Below are 22,420 nucleotides of genomic sequence, written 5' to 3'. Positions count from 1 at the left end.
TCATTGTTTAAACTGGGTCTGGGTCACCCTTCTCTTTTAAGATTTTATTATGTTAATTTACATTGTAATCTGCGTTTAATTAAAAAGAAACTGAAAGTCTCCACATGACCACATACAAGACAAAAATGGGAAGTCTCATTGCTTTTGCCTGTCACTGTATTCACTGTTTAAGAGAATTGACACAGAACAGAAGTAGCATGAGTTCAGACAGTAAGAGACAAACTAATGGAGCAAGACATACAAACACGGGACCTCGTGAGACATGACAGCATGATGTGTTTAGTTGATTGTAAGTATTTTAGAACATTAGGTCTTATACCTTCACTATGAAACCACAATCTCTCTAGACGTAGGCCTGTCTGTCTGTTTATTATTTCAATCTTAGTCTGATGTGAATCTCTGTTGTTGTTTATCTGTCATATTAATCATTTTATATGTTCTCCAGTGTCTCATGATCCAGTCAGAGCTGTAGAGTCTCCGTCCGATGTACCAGAGGGGAATTTGTTACTGAAAGTTATGATGACATTAACTGCTCATCCTGTTGATGAAAATCATTTTGCATTGGCTAATATAGGCTATGTGAACATCCCATGAACAGCTTTATTTGCTGTTCTCTGAGATCAGACATGCCCATCACAATGCAGAATTCGCCTTGTGGAGTTTCCTCCAACTTATGACAGCTGGATCCAAGACAACGGCTCTTTCTTGGACCTGTTAAAAATCACACCCGAGTCTGACGGGACAGCATAAAATAAGACAGAAGATTTTATTTCTTTTTATTTCTTTTGTTCTTTCTTTATTTCTGGTAACACTTTATAATAATGCATTTTAACATTGAGCAATACAACAGTGTTAATCTTTGTTAATGTTACTTAATGTTAATTAGTCAGTATTGTAGTTTCTTATATTCCACCTTGTTTGTGGTATTTGTGTATGTTTAAGGGGTGTTGTTTTTGTATTTTTTTTGTATTTAATGGTGCCTGTATGTCTTGCTGTAAAACCAACTGCCCTTTGTGAACGTGTGAAGTTGAATTCTGTTACGAAACCTGTAGTTCCCCATTATTGTATATTCAATTTCAGCAAGATTTCTTCTTATAATTCATGGTCATGTCAGCCGCCATGAAGATCTGCTTTGTGCAATAAAACAGATTTTGCTACATTGGACTTGTTGGAATTCCCATGTTTGTTTTTAAATATCCCCATATAAGTTAAATCGGACACAAAAGCAACGTTTTATTCCTATTATACTGTATATCTTTTCACATTAGGCTATTAATAGTATTATTATTGCAATGATTTACTTATAAAACTAAAAACAATTTTTACTGTGGGTAAAAACAAATGGCTTGATCTTCCTGAAACGAGACACCTGAGGTCTGAGACACCATAGGTCTGTCACAAGTTTAGTCATTTCTGGGTGCAGTCATGCACTTAAAAAAAAAAAAAAAAATTATAAAAAAATTATAATTAATAAATCAAAACCAGATGGGACATTTGACAAAAGTAATTTGCAGTTGTTGAATTTACAATGGAAGAAAATCACCCACAAGGAAATACACCCAACAGCATTAGACTAGACAACAGGGACTTCCAATATTCAACCAAAACAATGTTTTTGGCATGCAATGTAGAAACAGAAACACGATCTTATGAAAACAACAACAACAACAAAAAAGAGGAAGTTCTAAGGTCAATTAACTACATTTCACCATCTAGTGTTGAATATAAGACACTGCCAATTACACAGTAAAATAACATTATAGACATGAATTTCAGTGGAAATGTAGACATAAAAGCAATAATTACAATACATATTAATTAACATTATCAGAAGTCAAAAGAAACCCTCTCCCATTCAGTAACAATGAAGCGAGGAGGAGACAAAACAGAACAGAAAAGGATGTTGCGTCATGACATCACAACAATTAAAGGGGAAAGCACTCATTTCGATCAGGGTCATCAGGTATGTGAATGAACAATTTTGTGTGAATTCTACTTAACAATACAAAGGCCTAAATTGAACAGTATAATTTCTATATTCAGGCCTTTATTAGCCCTATAAAATCCAAAACTGTAATGTAAAACATTAAAAAAATCTGTTTTTAAAATACAGTTTAGCAACGTTAATGTTATTTTATATATTATTTATTGATTTGATTTAAGCCCTGAAATAAGAAAAGATTTAACACTGGAGCCCTGTAATTAGTGACTTCAGGAGTCAGGACTTTAAACAGCAGCATGACTGTGTCATCTCAGCATCTCAGAGAAATTAACTAAAATGTTATAGAGGACAAAAATTAAGGGTCAGTTTAGTAATTTAGTTAGGTGTTTACAAAGGTTGTGGATGAAGAAGTTCAATCTCACTTACTTGAATATGTGCTTAAATCATTTATTGATCTCTGACATTATTCCCTGTTCTCTGTAGACCACCATGCGACACGTTAAAGGTTTAACGTTTCTGTCCACTAGATGGCGCTACAAGCTCGCCTTTATCCTGAACTCGTCAGCAGCAGCTGTCATCATTCACGTGCTCCTGCCAAAATCACATTTCATCAGTTTATGAGTGTGCATTGCAGAGATGACTGCAAATTTCTTCATTCAGTAATGTAAATCTTCCAAACATTTATAAAAGTTTTGCCATTGTGCAGAGAGTCGATCTCTGAAATAATCTGGCACAATCCGAAATGAATTCACATCACTCTGCAATTATAATTTACACTTTATATATATATTTACAGTAAAACCTGCCCACAGTGTTTTGATTCCTTAATTACAGTCAGCCATTTATATCAAACCCCATGTTATACATTAGATTATTATTATATATTTATGCTAATGGCCTATGTCACATAACGATATCTCACAATATTTTGTAGTCATTGAAATCTCAACATTATTTGAAATATTTATGAATTATTTATATATGTAGGCCTAAACAACCCTTTTCAACACCCAAATGGAAACATTGGATACCACGAGAAATAAAAACTAGCTGCTGCTGCTGTGCTTTGGAGTACCAACACGCATCCGAACGCACGAAGCGTGGATTATTACGCGAAGAACGCGCGGAAACCATGAGCTGGGGAACCGAGCTATGGGTGAGTTCACACCGCGCCACGGGGGTCCGGTATCTCGGCCAAGGGCTCTGATAACGGGTTCACGGGCACCAGTGTATATGTGCACTGGAACTGCATCTGTATACATCTTAAATTGAGCGTGCGCGTGTATAGTAAACATAAAGAGAGTGCGCGTGAGAGTGAGAACGATTACTGTTTTATCTGATATTAGCATGTTTCAAATGTGTCTGAAGTGTCCTTTTTGTGATGTATAAAACCACTTAGAGTAACATTTTATAATTACAGAATTTTAGGAATAAGTTTGATTCGTAAAGCTCCATAAGTACAAATGGTCTCAGCTCCTTGATTAAGAAAGCTGAAGAAGAATCCTAACCTAGTTAAGAGTTGTAGGATGGCTGTATTGCGCACTCAGAGGACCAAAAAAGTTTTATACATAAGACCCCTGGTTTTGACAAGATAGCTTCACATTTCATTATGAGACACACAAATGCTAGTTTTATTTCTTAATAGTTTCCCTCCAAACCTTGAATCACAAATTCAAAACTTGAATCCATAATAATTAATGTATTTATCTGCATGTTTTAACATGTATTCTGTGCTATCTCAGGGTTGGCCCGGTGTGGATAAGAAGTATGAACTGTATCAGAAGATGGAGCTTCCTAAAGGTCAGAAGCGGAAGGTGAAGGACAGACTCAAGGCGTATGTGAAAGACCCGTACGCTCTGGATCTCATCGACAAACTGCTGGTTCTGGATCCGGCTCAGAGAATCGACAGCGACGACGCTCTCAACCACGACTTCTTCTGGTCCGACCCCATGCCCTCTGACCTCAAAAACATGCTCTCCACGCACAACACCTCCATGTTTGAGTACCTGGCACCGCCACGCAGGAGAGGTCACATGCCCCAGCAGCCAGCCAATCAGAACAGAAACCCTGCCACCACCAGCCAATCAGAGTTTGACAGGGTCTTTTGATTGAATTAGTCACGCTCGGACAGTCTGTGATTGGTCAGGAAGGAGAGAGAGAGACTTTGGACTAAAACTTTAGTGGTCTCACTCAATTATGAAATATAATACTTTTCCACAGATATTGCTTCCTCATAGTGATGTGTTGGACATCTATGAAGTAAGCAGATACAACTCCTGTTGTTTAGTGTTTGCGCTCACAGAAGCTTTATTAATATTACAAAAACACTGATTGAGGATGAGATGAGCTTAATTGATATGACTTGATGCTTTACTACCAGAGCTGATCCAGGAACAGCTTCAGCACTGAGATATGAGTGTCTTATTGTGCTGCCAGTGCATTGTGGGAGAGAGAACAAAGTGTTGTTAGTGTTTTCATGGTCAGGTTTCTGTTTTTATGCACAGATTCAGTCCTGTATTAGATGTGAGTCTCCTGATAAGATGATTTTGTATTGAAAAGCTAAACTGCTTTTGTGTAGGAGACCGTTTGACATTTATTTAAAGCCCTAGTTAACTTCTCTGTTCAGATTTTATTGTTAATTTACGTTCTTGTTATTTTTAAAGATGGTTTTATTTGTAAGATCTTGTGTTTGGGTTCTTGGTGTTTAAGTTACTTGTAAGTATAATACACCAATAAAACATTCACTTTCCTAAAATTAATTTGTCTTACTTGGGTCATATATAGATGGTAACACTAGAAGTACTGACATGTTTACTCCTTTTTTTAGAACGATTGGAGCAGCCGTAAACTACACAAAACCTGGGTCTTTTTTCAGACGGAAGATCCTCAGCTATTTCACTTCCTGCCCTCCATCTGAATTATTTTTATTTTTTATTTCCAGAATTATACATGTAATAATACAGTATACAAATATTTAACATATAAAGTTCAAAATGAATCAACCATCATAAGATATGAGGAACATTACAGGTAACCTTTATATCAAAGATGCTAAACAGTCAATTCACACATTAAGGGAAATTTTTTAAAAAAAAAATAAGACATATCGGAGAGGAGGTATATATGTATAATTAAAATAAAGAAGAGGAATTTTTTTTTTTTATAGATGACCATAGTTCTGGTTGCTTTGCGGTTTGATAGTCCTCGCAATGTTTCAAAGTAAATCTTCATATCAGCCTTAAAATGGTAAATGTAAGGAATCCTTTCAGACCATTTACATTTGTGTATATAAAACTTACCAAGTAGCCTAATATAATAAGATTTAACATAAAAACGTGATTCTTGTCTATATCTTTTTTTGTCATCATAAAAAAAAAAAAAACATCCCTTTTCTCTATGTGAATTTTGATTCCACTGAACATATTAAAGAAATATTCCACATCAATCCAAAATAATTTCACATGGGCTACATGCATTCAAAGAAAAGATGCAACATAGTTTCAGTAGCCTTTTTACAAAATACACAAGATTCAGAAAGGTCATTCTTATTCCTTTTTAGGAACTGGTTTGTTGGATAAATGTTATGTATAATTTTAAAGTATATTTCATAAACTTTATTATTGATCCAATATTGATCAATGATGAACGAGTTCGAGCCGAATCTGTCCGAGCTCGAACTTCTCACCACACTGGCACCCAGTTTGCACGTCTAAATGAGTTTCTTACATTTAACAAATGAGCATACAACAATAGCATACACAAGTATTTTTTATGAACATAAAGGTCCATGTTTAATAAAAATGTTCACGAAACTTAATGAAATGTTTAATGAAATTAGAAAATATAAGAGATTGTTCATTTAGTTATATTGTATACACATTCTCATATCCATATATTTTGTTTTATTGTCACTAGTAATAATCTCAGGGTTTACTGGGTTTTACACGATTCTTTTTGTGTTGTGGTATTGGTGGTGGTGTACTAAAATAAACATTGTCACGTGTTTATAGCTTTCTTCTTCTCCCCGCTGATTCCTGATTGCTTAGAGGACAATTACTTGAGTCGCCCCCTGTTTCAAAGAATAGTAACAACTCAGAATTCTCATATCCATATATTTTTGTATTTGCGCTGGGGTACTGTGCGTTTGGGTAGACTCGTGCTGGGCGGAGACTCGCGCTGCGGAGCCAGGCGTATATAAACCAGGCGGAGCCAGGCGTATATAAACCAGGCTGCAAAAGCGGCGCTGAAGTCAGATTTTTATGGCATAGGCTATGACAGACAAGCAACAACAATGAACGGAGACAGATTGAAAACAGACACGAGATTTCACAAACATACAGATCAAGAGAAACAAACAGAGGAGCGCACAGTGTATTGTAAGTATTTTATAACATTAAGTCTTACTGTAGAGGTTATGATTTCACCACGTCTCCATTAAACAATTAGACACGGTAACTTAAGGCGTGCAACATTAGTGTGTTGTTCTAATTTAATAAAAACGACACATTTCCACACAGTTAAATAAATGTTTTTCCTAAGTATGATATATATATTTTTTTGTTTCACCGGCAGTCAGTGCTGTCGTTGGTCAAATTGGTGCCCCTAAAGTTCCGCAAGGGAAATATGTTTATAATGTTTGGCTATGTTTGGGCATTTAAACGTTTTTGTTGTTGTGTTGAAAGTTGCACTTTTGCTTTTTGAGCAGCGGCGTGAGCGCGCATGGTGCGCCTTGCCAGATCTGCGTAACAGAACCATTTCAAAGGCCAATCAATAATAGCCTAAAACAACGCAAAATGAACCAAATATCAGAACTCTATGCAATTCCAGTGTGGATTTCTTTAAGACTGCATTTTATTGACCAAAAATTATTGACTAACATTTTATTGACTAAAAATGCGTTAGAAAACGTCTCAAAGACGACTTCGTTCAGAATCAGTTGCATACAGCAGGTCGACTGACTCGATGACCGAGTGGTCAGGGGTGTTCACTGATATGCTCACACAAAAATCACTGCAAAAGATGCTTTCAAACAGGTGTTTTACAATTCGTTGTAAAACTGTGGACCTATTTTTCCAAACGCCTCACACCCGTACGTTCTTCCATTGAGAGCTTGAATAATAGACTCTCCAGCCCAGTTGGTGGCGATAATGCACCTTTGCCAATTGCAAGCAAACCACTGGCATTTCATTGAATACACAGAAGAAGCAGAAGAAGAAGCGGCGGAGTAATACCGTAAAGGTGCTGCGGTCTCACAGCACGTCCTATACAAGTCAATGGAGTTGGACAAAAACTACAATAAAACCTGTTGGAAAGCATCTTTTGCAGCGATTTTTGAGTGAACATATCAGTGAACACCCCTGACCACTCGGTGAGTTTCACGTCTTTGTAAATGAAAGGGGGAGGTGCTAACACAAAAACCTAAAATTCTCGGGCCAGCAGCATTTGTCCAAAGTTCAATCTTAACCATTGTATTTCATCAGAAACAATCTGAAAACAGGGCTTTAAGTGTAAAATACCGAACTTGTCCTTTAAGCAGCTAGTTAAAGCCATCATATAATAAAGGCTAGATGTCTCGTCCGCGCTGCTTGCCAATGGAGGTCGACGTCCGCACACGGCGGCCATCTTGCCACAGGGAGCTCGCTCACTCGTAACATTGTGTTTTAATGGTGCATGTACTTTTAAATAACCATAACTTGCTCAATTTTCTACCGATTTTCAAACGGTTTGGTTTGTTATAAACGTCAGAGATGTAGTTATGACACTGCATACATATGAATAATTATAACAATGGACTTCCATATGAAAGAATTATAGCCACGTTAATAACGTTTGTAAGAAACCAAACCGTTATAACAACAACAGGACAAAATACCTAAATTTCATATGACTTTAAATGCCTTTTTCTTGTTTAATCTGTTTATGGTTTATTAGTGGCACTGTGGGAGAGAGGTTTGGGGTGTGATATAGGGTTGTGATATGGAAAGAATTATTCAATTTGTATTTTGTATTGTTTTTTTGTTTTTGTTTTTGAAGAAAAAAAACAATAAATATAATGTAAAAAAAAAAGAAAAGAAACCAAACCGTTTGTAAATCCGTCAAGATTTCAGCGAGATAAGAGGATTTGTGCGTGTGCCGATCACTCACCTTACTTCAGATACCACAGAGCTCGCCAGAAAACTTCCCTGTGACAAGATGGCCGCCGGTGATGCCGTTCGAGACTCCGCCTTAAGACCAGGGGGGCAGGGTTTCATAAAATATTGAAGCTTCCCCGGGCACCACCATTGATTAGCGGACCATCACCTGCTGTTAGCATTCCATTGACTCCCATTCATTTTGGCGTCACTTTGACAGCGAATAACTTTACATCTGAGGCGTTTAAAGACTCCATTTGTCCATTATTTATTTCTAAAGAAACGCGACAATGTATAAAAGGCTCCATTACCTTGTATCTTACGTTATGGCCCCGTAGAAGCAGTTTTTGTAAAAATAGGCTAACCATTGTGTCATAACCACGCGACTCTGTCGCACAGTAGAGAGATTACCGTATAGACAGGAGGAGAAGCTCGCGGGCAATCGGGGGGACGTGGAGGCAAAATTACAAAATAATTAATCAGAATACTTAGCGAAAGTTGCTCCTGCTCCTAGCTCATGGACACCTCCTACTCACACTCGTCTCTGCAAGATTCGGAAGGGAATGATTCAGATTTCCCTTGGTACAGCTACTAGAAGATAGACGGGTTGCTCACGTCACATCTACGTCGTCAAGCTCGGTTTGAGTCTGCACAGTACGCTCAGCCATCAGGAAGTGAGAGCTTCTAATTGACTTCACTTTTCTCCATTGAAACCTATGGGGTCGCTGTGTCCAGTTTATATACTGTCTATGCTTAAGACATCTAGCCTTATATGGATATCTATGGTTAAAGCAGCACTATGCAGCATTGTCGATTACTTGGCTGTTTTATCGCTTTTTGCTCGCGGGTTTCTCTATAGAGCGCCCCCTACAGCATCGGAATAGATATTTGACAATACTGTCGTCAAAACTCGTTGGCGACTCTCCCCCCTCCCATCTTCTCCTGCTGGTCATGTGCATTTGTTTGGGCCCGCCGGCCCAAAGTTGCAAGTGTGGTTTTTCGGCTCACAGGCGCTTGGGGGGTGCGAGACGACCACCATTCAACCCGAAAAAAGTCATATAACTATTCCAATGACTCCGAAGCTGTTCGGTTAAGGTAAAAAAGTTACTTAGTTCACTTTTAATAGTGAGAATTGGACCCTAAACTAAAGTGTTACCATTAATAGTGCATTTAATTATTTTTATTGGGAAATATATATTCACATGAAAATGGGCTCTTTGTAAACCATAATTTTATAAATGAATTCTATTCATATTTATTTTGGTCCATAAACTTAAAGCCATAACGTAAAACAAAAAACTTTATAGGCAGAGGCTTATTACACTTACACATCTCAACTCTCAATTTCAAAATGTACATTCATTCATTCATACAGTCAGTTCTACACTGACATGCAAGAAAGATACATGACTAATAATCAATAATAATGACTACACACCGCTTACACTCCCACAGAATTTCATTCTTAATCTTGCATTTTATGTATATTAATTAACAACAGACCAAAAAGTAAATTGTCTTCAAATTTACAGTGAAATTGTCACTGGAAAGAAGCCACTGTAAAACTGGAGAGGAGATTGAGAACAAACAGGAGGAACCACCAGCCAATGAATCACGAGAGACAGTGAAACTCCAGAGATGTCACAGCATGGAGCATCCATTACTAAACTGTAAGTATTTTATTACAGTAGCTCTCACTGCTCTGATGAAGTCATGATCTCAGTGTTAAATAACAGATATAACACAACTGTAAACACACAGTGTGCATGTAAATATGTTAAAGGTGTTATTTCCTTTTTATCTTCAGTCTCTCATGATCCAGTTAAACTTGAGTGTGATGTACCAAAGACAGTTCAAGATGAGGTGAGTTTATATCACTGACAGATATAATGATTTAAACTGATCATAGTAGATAAATATAACTTTGCACTGGCTAATATTTATGAATATAATGAATAATTAAACTCTGCTCTCTCTGTTCCAGCACTGATGTCTCAAGTATTCCTGTTCCTCTGACTTCAGAAGCCTCTGTCTTTATAGTTAGCAAAAACAGTGTCATAATGGTGATTTATGGCAGACAGCATCTCTGAATTCTCTCAGACCCGTTTACAGCTGCTATTTAAATCGGTCTCAGGTGAAATCATAACTGTACTGGTTGTTGGCCGACTACTTGTGATGGAATCCGTTGAGACTGTGGTGTAATGGGTTCAGTACAGGACCCTGTTTAAAATGGCCACTTTATTACCTTTTTAACTGTTTTCTGATATGTTAGGTCATTTTTATGTCACTCACTTCAATAGAAACACAGAGAATTTATGTCAACTTTAGCACTTAATACAGGGGTCACCAAACTTTTTTCTCTGGGGGCCACATTATCGTTACTGACTGTGATGGGGGGCCGGGTCAGCTATATAGCATAGAATTGTATGACCCAGACCAAAATGACCACCAGCAGGCCTCATTGTGTAGTAGAGATTACTAGCCTGGCACAGCCATCCCCACTACTATATCCACACTACATAAACACTTGATTCCTGGCACATATTTGTTTATCTTTACTAGTGGTTTGCAAAAGTAGTAATCAAGTCTTCACACTTTGTTTTAATTAAAGTTATTCTTCACTTTAAAAATAATCGTTGGTCCACTGTTCTTTGAAAACTCTGCACTCTCTATTAGGGGTGGAACGGTACACAGAAGTCACGGTTCGGTTCATACCTCGGTTCAGACATCACAGTTCGGTATTAGTTCGGTACAATGGAGGGAAAAGCAAAACAAAAATGCAGAAGGCTTGTGTATGTCTCAGGCTGTACCACCAAAGGAAAATAAATTACTTAAGCCTTGTATTTTATTTTTTTTAAATAAGTTTTATTAATAAAGTAAAGGCATAGAACCAGTTTATTTGTAGTGCACTGACAATAGTTTTATATAATTAGTTTATTAAATTAATAAAAAGACAAAAAGACCTTGAGATATGTTTGGTAATTGTACCTGAATGAATTAAATTAATTTGCTACATTTCAGATTAATATATTTGTTTTCCTTTTAATTTTAATTCACAGTAACTTAAACACTTTGCAGTTTGAATGATGTCCTGTATAAACTAAATGACAGAGTATGTTTTTATGTTTCCACTGTTCGATCGCGCCCGCGCCTCACTCACTCACACACTCACACACAAATATAAGTAAACACTTTGCGAATTTTCGATCGCGCCCACACCTCTCTCTCAACATAGGCTATTCCAGCATTGCAATCTTTACATCGCAGCCTGGTTCAGAGCTAAAGCGGAGCTACAGATTAGGCGTCCCTAAAGAACCCGCGTATCTAACAGTAGTTCCGCATTGCATTAATTAATTTGCACGCGAGTCTTATTTATATTTATATAATAAGCCATGACGACTTTTGGGGATTGCCTCATAGGGCCGGTTCAAGTAGTGGGGGGCAGAGGGGCTGGGGGGCCAGTCAAAAGGGGGTGGCGGGCCTGAGTTGGCCCGCAGGCCTTAGTTTGGTGACCCATGACTTAATACAATTAACTGTTGTATTAATGCAATAAATAATGTTTATTAGAGTTTAGTTTCACTTCCTATTGTTGTGTCATCATTCTCAAGTGAATATTTGAGTTACAACAGCTTGTTTTATTAAATAAAACTGTTTTTCTGAAACCTCATTTGAGTGTAGGCCTACATGATTTCAAACATGGCTTTCAAAAGTAGTTTGGATGGTAAACTTCTGAAAGTGAAAAACATTGCCTTTTATGTGTTGCATTTATCTCATACTGCATATCATTTATGTGTACTACTGATATTATTATTAAAACGGTAATTAATTACCATAATGATTTACTTCTAAATAAAACCAGTCAATACTGAGGGTGGCAAACACGCTGACCTAACATTAGCAGAGCCTTAATCGAGTTTGTCCACTAGATGGAGCTGTAGCTTATCTTTAATTCTGCAAGCATGAGCTACAGCTGTCAGTGTTCAAATTCTCCTGCTACAATTATATTTCATATTTCATCCAAATATCTATAATTATATATCATAGTGTGCTATATAATATTTTGTGTATAGTGCAGGAAGTTGAAAAAAACAAAAACACAATAACATTACACTGAATTATACATTTGGATTTTAAATTTAATCCAGTATTTATTGTGATGTTTTTTGTCATTCAGCTGCCTACAATAGTTTAACTTAATTATGAGCAAGACAAAGGCATTTATGTCAAACCACATTATTATTATAATTAATATGCTCTCCTTATAGTTTAAAACATGTTTTTTATGCACAACACATGTTTGATCACTGGCTCAGTCAGGCTGTGATTAGTCTCGCATAGCCAGACCTTCAGACTGACGGCAGAAGGTCTGGACTCTATCGCAGCATTTCTTGGCCAAGGACCGCCCAAGAGGACGTTTGACTGACATGTAACACAACCAATCACAGTTTGTTTTGTACCGCGTCATATTTAGGGGCGTGACAATATAATGTTGATGTCCCTACAATAACAGACCGGCGTGCATCTAATAAATTATTCATTCAAGAACCTTGTGCAAGTTTACTGCATCAATGGAGCCGCGAACTTCACATACTTTTGAAAATACAGCGTTTAGTTGATCGTGGTAAGCGCTCATTGTCTCAGTTGTAAAAACAACGGCTTTCTTCTTCCACGAGGGGTTTTGGCGTCATGACATTTGTTTCCCGGCGGACCGAAAATAAACGCGACACTCGCGCCCCCCGGAAATCCGATAAAATTCAACCAATCAGATGACGACTTCGACATTCCTGAAGTGTTTCCAGTCAGTTAAGTGTACCATATGCATCGGACGTTTAGCCAACGTTCCGTGGGCGTGACGTCTGAGGCTGAGACTAGGCTGTGATTGGTCAAGAAAGAGAGAGACTTCTGATTGAATTTTTAGGAACCTTTAAGGCCATTGCACACTGAGTCCGAAATTTTCGTATGCGTTTTTTCGTGTTCGTCAGCGTTAAAATTCGTCACGCACAGAAACCTTGCACACTGAGTCCGATGCGTATTTATTAAACCTTTGCGGAAAAAAACGCAAAAAATTCTAATTGGATTCGTCAAGCAGTGAGGATGATTTTGTTGCCCTCTTTCTTAAAAAGAGAAAAAGAAAGCGGAAATATTGGGTCCATCCAATCCTGAGATTGCGCCGAGAGGAAGGAGAGTTTCACCTCCTTATCAAGGAGTTGCGAAATTATCCCGAGCGATTCAAAATTTACCTCAGAATGTCAGTGGAACAGTTTGATGCTTTGCTAGCAATACTGGAGCGACATATAAAAAAAATAATTAAAAAAAGACCACCAATTTCCGTGAACCAATCGATCCTGAACAGATGGCAGTAAGGGACGGACGGACGGACACACACACACACACACACACACACACACACACACACACACACACACACACACACACACACACACACACGGCTGGCGTGTGACAGACACTTGTCTGCTTGTCAGACGCGTTTATATACTGTCTATGGTCAGACGCCACTCTGGATTTTGTCGTTCGCTTGTACGGTGGCTTTGAATTGTCAAAAAACCTCTCAAAATACTGGCTGTGGATGCGAAAAACGCAGAAAATCGAACCCGATCCGATTTTTTTTATTACGGACGAAAGTTTCGTAGACAGTGTGCAAGCGTGATTGACATGACGTGAGGTCGATTTTTTTTTTTTAACGTGCGAAAATTTCGGATGCGAATTTCGGACTCAGTGTGCAATGGCCTTTAGTGCCCGAGGAACCTTTAGTGTATTCACCCAATTACAACATATAAATAATATAACAAATTGCCCTTTTATAGAGTGAAAAACAAAAGGATTATAAATGTATAAAATATTGCATGGAGAATATTTGGTTTCTATTAGGCTACATTTAAGGCCATTGCACACTGAAGCCGCCTTTCCACTGCAAACGACAAACGACAGCCGTCGGACCGGAAGTCATTCATTTCCTATGGAGAGACGTACGGGAGCTGCGGGGAGTTCCGATCATATGCGTATGCGGAAATTTCGGATCCGATTTGAGCTTCGGATGCGTTGAAATATCTGAACTTCTGCGGCTAGACCGTATGCGACCGGTCGACCGGATGTGATGTATTCTAATCAAAACTATGAGCGCGAAGCTAGAATTACCAATATTTTAATACTTTAATGTAAACGCTATTCCTGCAAAATGACGGTTATTAATAATTATGGCTGAAAAAAATATTTGTATCATATTAAATCAATATTTATATTGATTAGCTCTATAAAATCGACTGTTTTTTATATATAAGATGTATTGAGGGTCATATGTTTTGTGTGGATATATTCATGCATGCATTACATTCATTAAAATCATTAATTTGACCATTGTGAATAGCCGAGGGTAACGGTTGCATCACGACCAATTTCAAAGTTCCGTGCGACTGACACCAGGGGGCGAAATGCGACAATCGAATGCGAATGTCGTGCGCAGTGGAAAGGTGGCTTGAGTCCGAAATTCGCATCCGAAATTTTCGCACGTTAAAAAAAAAAAAATCGACCTCACGTTATGTCAGTCACGCTTGCACACTGTCTACGAAACTTTCGTCCGTAATAAAAAAATTCGGATCGGGTTCGATTTTCTGCGTTTTTCGCATCCACAGCCAGTATTTTGAGAGGTTTTTTCACAATTCAGAGCCACCGTACAACTAAAAGCGAACGACAAAATCCACAATGGATTTAGCAGCCAATTCGATCACTAATCAGACAATTTTTGTGGAGGCAAGCAGAAATCTACGGAAGCCCTGAACCGCAACGTAAAAAAAAAAAATACAAAAAAAAAAAAAAAAAATACAAAAAAAAATAAAAAAAATATGTAAAAAAAAAAAAATGCTATCATTTCGAGATTAAAGTCGAAATGTTTCGAGATTAAAGTCGAAATGTTTCGAGATTAAAGTCGAAATGTTTCGAGATTAAAGTCGAAATGTTTCGAGAATAAAGTCTTCCGTAGAAGTTGTGTGTGTGCTTGCCGTTATTTCACATTGCCGCACAGGCATTCATGCGTGTGCGTGTGTGTAAATACATGCGCTTGTGAAGTCGAACTGCCGTCTATAATAGACACCGTACGTTCTGGATACATTTTAAGTGCATCATTCTGTATCCAATCATTTGGCCGGATCCCGTGATTTCCTCAAATATAATAACCACTGGTGGTTGAGGAAAGATTCCCTGAAATGATTGTAAAGCGCTTTTAAGTGTAGGCCTACAGTAGACATATGAAAGCGCTATATAAATGCCTCATTCATGCATTCATTCATTCATTCATAAAGCTGGATATCTTGATCCAGTCTGACAGTATATTTTATAAAGTCCTATAGCCTAATGTCATGTTGTAGAATATCCCTTTGTTGAAAGCCCAGATAAAAGTAAAAAGCTATTATTTTGTATAGATCCAGTTCACACACACACACACACACACGCACACGCATGTGCGGCAATGTGAAATAACGGCAAGCACACACACAACTTCTACGGAAGACTTTATTCTCGAAAGATTTCGACTTTAATCTCGAAAGATTTCGACTTTAATCTCGAAACATTTCAACTTTAATCTCGAAACATTTCGACTTTAATCTCGAAACATTTCGACTTTAATCTCGAAACATCGACTTTAATCTCGAAACATTTCGACTTTAATCTCGAAACATTTCGACTTTAATCTCGAAATGATAGCATTTTTTTTTTTTTATGGATTATTTTTTTTTTTTACGTTGCGGTTCAGGGCTTCCGTAGAAATCATCTCTCTGCTTGCAGTGCTTCAATCCCGCTTTTCGTCAAGGTAAGTGTATATAGACCCTTTTACAGTTGTTAAACACACACGCACGCACCAGATTATACGTCATCAATAGCGGTTCACTTCCATGATTTGGTACGATTGCGTTCATATCAGCAGCGAACCGTACCCGAGTTCACATGAACCGTACCCCAGACCACCTTTTTAAGCGGACTCGAGTACGGTTCGCGGGTGCGCATCCAAGTTCGGAAAACAGCGTTCACATCATCCAAACGAACCGAACTCTGACGTCATTCGAACCCGGGTGCGCACCAAAAGTGCTAGTGTGAAAGAGCCCTTAATGTTAAGGTCTGAATGGAACCCATTTAGGCTACCCATGAACATTAAAGGTTGTATCAGCGATTTCAGGCCCAAACATAAATTATCACATTCATCTAATCTTTCCTAACGATCCGCTAGCTGCCCGCCCATAAGCATGCCGTCAAAAAATCGCGTCTCTGTAGGCAGCCTAGGCTCTGAGATCTGCACACAAAAACAGTTGGTTTCACCAACACTCAAAACCAAAACAAATAGTGTTCCAACCAATCACCGAGAGGGGGTGGGTGTTGTGAGGTTTTGCGCTATTTAAGTATTAAGTATTAAGTATTTTACTGTTATGTGTCAACCAGATTCAACAAGACATTTTCACCTAGCTATACCCAATGATTTGTTGTGGTATTTATGCAAATTAGCACATATGTTATTAGATTATGCACCATTTGTCCATGTTAACAAACAATTTAAAAAAAACTTGTAATACATTTTTTGTTTGTTTTCATGGTGATATCTAAAGATACAATTTTTTCCCTTATTCAAGTGAGAAAAAGAATGAATAGGCGTATGAATAGGGTAGGCCGTTTTCTAAACTTTCCCCTAATGGGATTCTTCGGGGCTTTTTTTTTTCTTTTTCTTACTCAGGACATTTTGAGGATACAAAATCAGTTGAGTTTGCTTCTGTTGCAATTTGTTCAGCCTTTTTTCATAAAATGACTTGACTACATACCAAACTTCCTTTTTCATTTTTTAAGCAACTGATTAATCGCGAAAACAATTTATTTGAATTTATTTTATTTTGATTAAATAAAAGCAATTGTGACTAAAGTGATTATTTTTTTGTGTTTTGACACTAAAATAAGTAAAATAAATTAAACAGACATTAATAAATAAAACATTTTATGCCCCAAACATTGACACAAGCGTGACCTAATGAACATCACAGCAGAGTTTTACGTTTTCACCGTCACTTACTTCATACAGGATTGTTATACTTACAAATGGATGCATTTTTAACATGTGTCTTAAAATGATCTGATGAAAACCGATATCTTTCATGTATATTTAAATTTTTTTAAAATCTGATTATTTCAGTCTATTTGTATTAATGGTCTAGTATGTATTTGTGATCTGAGATTGAGAAAATAACCTGGTATCTGGTGCAAATATCCATCACTTAAACATCTTGATTTTATAGGATATTGTTGGAAGATTATAAAAAATATGTTACATTTGATGAAATTTGTGTTTAAAACAGACAAATATGAAGTGGAAATTGCAAGACAAGGTGGGAAGAAAATAATGCCCAGCAAACTACAGTTTGATCATCAGAATTATGAGAACAAGGAGGAGAAGAACAAACAGGAAGAGTCAAAATCCCAGGGATCAAGAGAAGCAAACACACTGAAACGTGATAAATGGGACAGCATGCATTATCTGATAAATTGTAAGTGTTTTATTATACATGTAGCTGATGAACACATGGCAAAGTCTTATTTTACATTTTTATTATTTTCTAATTTTTATTATTTTCTAATTTTTACTACATTAATAATGAAGTTGATGGTACCTGCTATGCATCTATAATGAAATGTATGTGAAGACAACCTATTTTTTTTTCTTTTTTCTCTATCTTCAGTCTTTAATGATTGAGCTGCAGAGTCTCGTTCTGATGTGCCAGAGAGTCCAGGATGAGGCTAGTTTGTTTCTAGCAGCTATGATGAAGTGATCATAATATTGAAGAATGTATTTTAGCGCTGGTTAGCCTATATTTGACAGCAAGTAATCATACTGCTTTAGAAAACAACAGGACCTTAAACTACAGTATGTGACGGGGATTCTGCAAAGTCACTTTCAAGGAAAGTCTGTTCAGTCGGTGGCCATATTGCAACACCTCCAATCCATTTAGCTATTTCAGGCCTCCAAGACCAAGTCCTATCTACTTGAATGGGGAATCCTGCATGGGCGCCACTTTTTCTGATATATTTCTCATTGCACTTTCTCCCATTCATAAGTAATACGACTGACTGTCTGATCACCATCCTCAGCAACTTTATTTTTACTGTTAATCATTTTGTGTTTCCTTCATGGCTGCACATTTGGAGCTGTGCTTTTTTTTTAGGCTACACATTACAATTTCACAAAGCATGCACACAGTTTATTGTTATCTGTTATCTAAATATACTATATAATACTAAACAAGTTCTTGTTTAACAAGTAATTGTGTAAATAAATTAGTAGAATATCATCCTAATTATGTGACAAATCAGAGACTTGAAAAGCACATGTTGTTGTCAGTATATGCCAGTGCCAATGATTTTCTCTCTTCTTTAAACTGTTGATCTTTGGGTTTATGCAAATTGTTTGATGTGCAAACACAACATTTTACATTATACATGATAATTGACATCTCCATTGATTGACATTTGAAAAATAAAGGAACTTAAATTTGTTTATGTGTGGCTTTAAGAGAGGGAACATACAATTATGATGCTTTATTTCATATTACTTTAGCTCTCTCACTCTCATTAATAAAATCTCTGTAAACTTACAAACTTCAATTTGACATTGTCTTGACATTTGACAAAACTCTTTCAGTTCTGTCTTGAGGCCTTGATGGCAGTCTATGGTAGCCTATAGTCTATGGTACCAATCACGTTAGTGAAGCCTGAGTGACATACTGTAATCAGCATGGTCATGATTGCATGATCTTCATAAAAAATTATGATAGCCAAAAAAAAAAAAATTGCAAAAAAAAAAAAAAAAACTGCTTTACAACATTGGGTCTTAAGTGGCTTGGAAATGCCACAAAAAAACCTAAAACTGTTTTTTAAACCTAAAAGCGCCAGGTAAACTCAGAATGACACGACAGACAGCACTTTCCATCAAGTTCTCCGCATCTCCAATAGTGTAAAGGAAAGAGCCACTCGCAAATAATCTTAGGGCAATGCAAACAGTTTGTGCTGTAGTTAAAGCCCGACTCCGACAAGTCGAAAATAAATGTGCGTTTCCAACAATTTAATAATGTAAACGACAATCTCACGAGTCACGAGAAAAAATATAAATCTCAGAAAGTGCACTATCGCGCTGCGCTGGACTTCCCGTATCAGCTACGCTTAAAAAGCCGCAATCTAATCCTGTTAACATGAAATAAGCCTGCTCGCGAGCAGGTTTAAGCTTACGGACCTGTTGCTATGACAGCAAGTCCAGGATGAGCTTCGAAGAACCAAACAATCCAAGATCATGCCAAATCGTCAACAATCAAATCCAGCTAACTGAGTTAGCGACGTACGAAGAACGGGCCCCAGATTTGGACTGACAGTGTGAACATATAGCCAAAGTGTGTCTCTCTTATTTAACACACCTGATTCAGATAATCAACTCATTAGGCTAGAGCTCCAATAACTAAACTAAGGGTATGTTTACATGACAACATTGTACTAAAAATAAGAAAGATTTTCCTTTGCATTAATAAATGTTTTGGGTACAGACAACAATGTTGTCAAAATGATCCCGGTTCACAAGGATCTGTGAAAACAACTAAAAACGCTGTATTCTGCTGCCAGGCCAGTAGTTGGCAATGACACTTTGTTAAGAAACACTACACGCCTATAGACTGAACACGTAATACGCATGCACATGACGTCACCGCTTTCATAAATTCATATTTTTGTAGTTGACACGGAGACAATAATGGTATCGGTTTCAAAAACTTGCACTTTGAAATCAGTTTTCAAAACTTTGAGTTTTAGGCCCCCAAAACGCTGTTGTTGTGTAAATTAACAAAATGCATAAAAAGATTTAGTTGAAAATTGTGTCATGTAAATACCCCCCTTAATGTGTCAGATAAGAGAGACATACAGAATGTGAAGAGCGGTGGGTGCCTGAGATGCATAAAATCTACAGGTCCAGAAGAGAATCAAAGGTAATCAATTAAGGTAAAAGGGGTGGAGCCACCTTAATTCAAAGGTGTACAAACAGGCAAAGCTAAGCACTGGTGTGTGTTGTGGTGTTTGAGTCAAAGTTTGTTAGGATGGGGTTTCTGAAAGTTGTCTTAGTGATGGTTGTGATTGTTGCATTTGATCTGCCTGATGTCTGGGGAAGTTTAAGGCACAGTCACAGTCCAAGAAGCATGGGGCCAAAATCAGATCCAGCTTCCAGAAGTCCGGCCCTTTCTCCTCTAGGGCTCTGGAACCCTTTGCAAGTGGCTTCTCAGTTTCAGAGTCCTTTGGGTCACGACTTCAAAAGCCTTGCACAGGAGCCTTTTGGCCTTCAGGAGAAGCAGCTGTTGCAGGGTCCAGTGAAGCCTTTGGATTGGAGGTATCCCATTGTTCCCGAGGTGCAGCGTGAGTTGGCGGTGGACTTCCAGTTGAGGCAACCCGTGACTCCCAGCAGCGTAGCGGTTCAATGCGGCGAGAATCGGGTGCTTGTAGAGGTCCAGCAGGACTTTTTCAGCAATGGTCAGTTGATCCAGCCAACTGGTCTGTCTTTAGGTGGATGTCCTGTTGTTGGTCAGGATCCTGAGTCTAGAGTGCTCATCTTTGACTATGAATTACAGGACTGCAACAGTGTGCTGATGGTAAGAACTCAAATCTTAATGGGTTATTTTGGTGTGGCGGAAGATAGCCAAAATCTTTCAAGGAAAGTCAGTTTACTTGGTCTTAGCTGCCCTGGCATTGCAAATGAAAACCATGTACTATCTATTTGAATGTGGAAATCCTGAATTTTCAAACTACTTGCCTTTAATAACCCTTCAAACCAACAACATTTTGATGCTCTTATTTTGGAGTCATTCAACTATTGCACTGAGCACTTTCCCATTCATAGCAATATGAGGGCACTGTCTTGGTATACGTTAAGTCTCTGGGATGACCCTCTTGGTAACCACAGTCTTTTTCCAGATGAATGAGGGTGAGCTTGTCTACACCTTCTCTCTTACCTACACCCCTGAGGCGCTTGCAGGTATTCCGATTACCCGGGCCGATGGTGCAATTGTTGGTGTTCAATGCCATTATCAAAGGTAAGTGATCTCTGTGACTTTCTGTTCTTTTTCGAGCAACTGGGAGACCATTTAATGGGTACTTTCATGAACCGAAGGCTTCAAAATGTAAGCAGTGATGCCTTGAGGCCAACATGGTTCCCTTATGCCTCAACCAAGGCTGGTGAAGAAGTCTTGCTGTTCTCCCTGAAGCTCATGATGGGTTGGTACAGGTTGTTTCTTTCAATAAAATACACCTTTACCCTTGCTATTGTGGCTGTGCACTTAAAAAAATTAATAATTGGTTATTTTTGTGTAGATGATTGGTCCTATCAGAGGCCCTCATACTCCTATTTCCTGGGTGACGTTATTAACATCGAGGCATCTGTGTATCAGTACAATCATGTGCCTCTGCGTGTGTTTGTGGACCGCTGTGTGGCCACTCAAGTACCTGATGTGAACTCCCTTCCAAGATATTCCTTAATTGAGAATCATGGGTAAGGTCATGGCCCTTGATGCGGTAGGACTGTTTTAAGTTGTTTGTAACCACTGTCACAGAATCATGGGTAAAGTCTAGTTGCTTGATGCTCTACAGTTGACGTTCATGAGTTGCTCTTTGTGATCATTTTGTTGTCAGGTGCTTTGTGGATGCCAAAACTACAGCTTCCAGCTCCCGCTTCATGCCTCGGTCCCAGGTTGACAAGATCCACTTCCAGCTGGAGGCGTTTATGTTCCATGAGGGCAACAGTCCTTCTGTATGTATTCTGAATATCATGTGTTCATTTGACTTCTCTTCTGGACTGCTTTGGTTTTGTGACTTGTCTGTCATCCCTTGCAGATCTACATAACCTGTGTTCTGAAGGCAACTATTGCTTCTGCACCCAGTGATGCTCAGCGCAAATCTTGTTCCTTTGCCAATGGGTAATTTTTATTTTTTTATTTAATTACAAATTATGGACTTTGTTCATTTTGAAGGTTCCATGTCTTGTCTTTTTGCAGGTGGATTGCTGCTGATGGAAACGACCAAGTTTGTGGTTGCTGTGACTCAACATGTGGTCCTGATGGTGAATTTGCTGCTTCTCCCTATGGAGGTTGGTAGCGTTTTCTCTTTCTAAGGTTGCTTTTATTCAAGTGCTCTAACTTGGCTCTCTTCTCTCTAGGCATTCAGTGGGAAGGCAAGGCCTCACTTGGTCCTGTAATGGTTCAAGGGCAAAAGAGAGGTTCTTAATAAAACTGACAAACCAATCCTTGCCTGTTTCTGACTTGTCATTTTGCCT

General features: G+C 38.0%; 2 protein-coding genes and 2 long non-coding RNA genes across 6 annotated transcripts in view; 2 read left to right on the top strand and 2 right to left on the bottom strand.

Annotated features, from left to right (window-relative positions):
- LOC309478207 (uncharacterized protein) overlaps positions 1-10,404 on the top strand; it is a 103,165-nt gene extending 92,761 nt beyond the window's left edge. Inside the window, exons 1-4 of one of the 3 annotated variants that reach the window (XM_082141828.1) lie at positions 5,640-6,322; positions 9,625-9,743; positions 9,881-9,936; positions 10,058-10,319. In XM_082141828.1, coding sequence (XP_081997954.1) covers positions 6,234-6,322; positions 9,625-9,743; positions 9,881-9,936; positions 10,058-10,063 — 270 coding nt within the window. In that variant the 5' untranslated portion in view covers positions 5,640-6,233 and the 3' untranslated portion in view covers positions 10,064-10,319. Of the gene's footprint in view, positions 1-5,639; positions 6,323-9,605; positions 9,744-9,880; positions 9,937-10,057 lie in introns of those variants that run through there. The other 2 variants (XM_082141826.1, XM_082141824.1) reach the window with 2 other exon arrangements.
- The window catches only part of LOC309478219, a 248,457-nt gene that overhangs the window by 14,585 nt on the left and 211,452 nt on the right, over positions 1-22,420 (bottom strand). The window lies entirely within an intron of this gene.
- LOC309478237 overlaps positions 18,930-22,420 on the bottom strand; it is a 42,490-nt gene continuing 38,999 nt past the window's right edge. The window contains exon 2 of the long non-coding RNA XR_014198892.1: positions 18,930-19,244. This is a non-coding gene — a long non-coding RNA (uncharacterized lncRNA). The remainder of the gene's footprint in view (positions 19,245-22,420) is intronic.
- On the top strand, positions 19,243-22,405 carry LOC309478135 (zona pellucida sperm-binding protein 3-like). The gene is made up of 8 exons (XM_082141679.1): positions 19,243-20,744; positions 21,067-21,185; positions 21,263-21,366; positions 21,463-21,640; positions 21,781-21,898; positions 21,982-22,064; positions 22,143-22,234; positions 22,304-22,405. Exons 1-8 carry the CDS (start codon positions 20,199-20,201, stop codon positions 22,369-22,371), a joined length of 1,308 nt encoding a protein of 435 aa, XP_081997805.1. The 5' UTR covers positions 19,243-20,198; the 3' UTR covers positions 22,372-22,405.

This window comes from Leuciscus leuciscus (genome assembly GCF_965113295.1).
Source record: "Leuciscus leuciscus genome assembly, chromosome: 16".
Classification (NCBI taxonomy): domain Eukaryota; kingdom Metazoa; phylum Chordata; class Actinopteri; order Cypriniformes; family Leuciscidae; genus Leuciscus; species Leuciscus leuciscus.
Note: the sequence above shows the minus strand (reverse complement) of the source record. Positions and strands in the feature narration are given on the sequence as shown.